At 45.5% G+C, this 3079-nt stretch overlaps 1 protein-coding gene across 1 annotated transcript in view; it reads right to left on the bottom strand.

Moving 5' to 3' along the window:
* Positions 1-425: 425 nt before the first annotated feature.
* Positions 426-3079, bottom strand: part of LOC102759846 — a gene marked incomplete at its 5' end in the record, with an annotated part of 28893 nt that continues 26239 nt past the window's right edge. Inside the window, 2 exons of the mRNA XM_015560596.1 lie at positions 426-860; positions 1457-1566. Coding sequence (XP_015416082.1) covers positions 1460-1566 — 107 coding nt within the window. The remainder of the gene's footprint in view (positions 861-1456; positions 1567-3079) is intronic.

A 3079-nucleotide genomic window follows, 5' to 3' on the forward strand; every position in this document is an offset into this window, starting at 1 on the left:
TAAATGCTGTATAGGAACGCTTGTTGCAAAGTTGCACCAGCTAAACATGAGATAGAGCTTTACTACCATCTTGAGAAGAATCTGTAAATCATAGCATATCCTACAATAGGAAACTGTAGAGTATGGAGAATTAGTAAAATGGAGTCACATATGTCAACATTATTAAAACACACAGAACCGTGTTAAGCATACAAGTTCCAGAATGTTTCATACAGAAAAATAGCATTTTAATAAAATTTATGAGGCAAAGTAATATTAAATAATGCTTAAGGATTTACACACATGTTGTAAAAATGTAAAACCATGAATCAAAATACTGAATTTCAAAGTTTTTTCAAAAGAAACAGAGAACATAATAGCAATATCTTAATGTTTTGCAAAGAGAGATGGTAGGTCCATGGATACCATTAATATTCTTTATAAAGTTCAAAATAGTAAAATGTTTATTCAACTTAGTGATTTCAAGTATCTATGTGTTAAAATAAAATTATACTGGCAGAAGCTCTGGGTAAAAGTGAAATCTCCGAATATTAAAAGTTGTTTATGGTCAGGGGAGGTGAAATCTGTTCTCTTCATGTTCCCGGTTCTGGTTTGGGTGGAGGCAGGGCCAGTGTGAAGCTCAATGCATCAGGTCCGGACATCCTTGAGTCTCCGTGACCGAAGGCCATCCTTGATGCAGCTTTATTACCACAGAGAAGCAACATCAGGAGGGTGTGGGAAGGAGCATGTTGGTGATGGAGGTGGGTTTGACAGAGTGAAGGGCAGGGGCCTTGGACAATCTGCAGGTTTGTGCAGCTTCTTCTTCCTATTTAAGCCTCTCAGAGAGGGCAGAAGGCAATATATCCCGTGACAGGGAAGAGCTGTAGGAAAGTCATTCATTCATTCATTCATGGAAGCAAAAGGGTCAATCCTTCCTTCCTGCATTAATTCCACAAATATTTACTGAGCACATGCGAAGTGGCAGGCACTCTGTTTGTCCTGGGTTCATGCACAGATAAGAAAGGAAGCCCCTACTCACCACCACCCCCACACACCTCCTTCCGGGATCTGAACTCTCTTCCGTTCCCACATTCATCTTCACCACTAGCCTCTCAGGTGGGTTCTAGTAGCTGCCTTGGGCAATACTTTCTTATTCATTCCCAAGATGTCTCATATGAAAACTGAAATATATAACAGTTTATGGGGGACTCTTTACAGTTTTGGTCTTGAAGCTTTGACCTTCATCCCACCTTGGACCACCATCCGCAGGGTCCCACATAATTTAATTTGAAAACCTTCAAACTCCAGGCACCACACAGTGTGTAAGAGCTGGAAGCTTCTGAGAAAAAAGAGCATTCAGAACCTTCTCTTGAGGCTAAGTCAGGCTGTGGTGACCACGTGGGCACACCCTGGACTCCTCTTTCCAGCCCAGGAGGTTGACCCTGACATTCCTCCCTAAAAACTGCCTCCAACTCACCTGCTACAGGTCCCGCCACCTGTGGATGTAGGTGACTGTGAAACTCATCATCAGCAGCACCTTGAAGCCCAGGAGAAAAGCCACAAAAATAACGGCAGACGTCCCTGGACCTAAATGGGCAGAAGGAGACATCAACTGGGGCACTGTGAGTTTAAATACCTTTGTCCTCCCAGGAGCAGAGGTAGCCCAGCTGCTCCCAGGAGCGGATGGAGGCGACTTGCATGCAGCCCGAATGAGCTTGTATATGGCGGGGGCTGCTGGGAACAGGATGAGGTTGGCCAGATGGGAGGATGTGCTTCATGCTGCACCAAAGAGGAGAGCAGCTGCTCAGACCCCTGCAGTGACACATTCACCAACTGCAAGCTTCCCAGGCTCATGGCTCCGCTCCCTGAAACATGGCAGCGCTCCAGCCACATGGATGCACACTCTATGGCTAGAATCTCCGCACATGGCAGGCAACGGCCACCAGGTCCAAGGACGGCGAAGACTGAGACACTGTCACTGCAGTGGAACTGACACCACCCAGAGAAAGCAGACAATCCCTGAGGGAAGTCCACTGTGGTAGCCTGGGGACTCCTTGAGGATGCCTCATCTTCCCAGGGCCAATCACAGAGGAGGATTTAGGTAATGATTAACAGATGCCTGCATAGGTAAATGCATGATGAATGAGAGTGTGAAGGCATGCTTGATGGACAGATAGATGGACGCATGGATGGAAGAATGAATGGGAGCAAAGTCATTGTACGCTTTCATGTCTTTTCCAATTTTGAATTCTGTTCACAGGCTGTGACATGAATCAAACTTGAGGACACTGTGCTAAATGACATAGGTTAGTCACAAAATGACAAATACTGTGTGATATGTATATGAGGTGTCAGAGGAGTCATACTCAGAGAGGCTTCCCCTGGAGACTCCAGAAGGGACACAGCCCTGCCAACCCAGTGTAGACTTCTGACCTCTAGAACTGTAAGGTAACACCATTTGCTTGTGTTAAGCCGCAAAACGTGTGGGTATAGTGGCAATAGGAATCTAATCAGAAAGCTGGGAAGATTTTTAAAAGACAGATGTAATTAAAGGGACAGGCCTGGCTTAAAGTACATAATCTGTTGTGGGGAAGTCAAAACAAACAAACAAACAAACAAACAAACAAACAAACAGAAAACCCCCATGGTATTTCACAATTGAGTGGTAAAGAGAAATAAGAAAAAAAGGAGGGGAAAATTTAGGGTCCTGAAAGACAAAGAGAACAAAAAAATTCGAGGAATCAACCATTCTTCCACTGTCAAAACCAACCAATAAACCCAAAGCTCTGTCCACATACATGGACTATGCTAAACTGACAGAGAGAGGTCAGCTAACCTAGGAATAGTGTAAAACACATCAGTATCATAAGAATGACCAAAATGACCTGCATCCTTACACCAAGCCCATTGGACCAGGCCTGCAGTGGCCAGAGACTCAGAAGCCAAGGTAGGGTGTGGCATTCCGGTGCAGAGGGCCATGGAGGCCTCTTTCACTTTGCTGCAGCCCCCTAACCTAAACACGCCAAGAACCCCTGCCAGCCTTAGCACTAGCAGGTGTGCTGGGTCAGGCACGCTGAGAGCGCCTGGAGGTGACGGTTGG

Source organism: Myotis davidii, unplaced genomic scaffold, assembly GCF_000327345.1.
Source record: "Myotis davidii unplaced genomic scaffold, ASM32734v1 scaffold1255, whole genome shotgun sequence".
Taxonomy (NCBI): Eukaryota; Metazoa; Chordata; class Mammalia; order Chiroptera; family Vespertilionidae; genus Myotis; species Myotis davidii.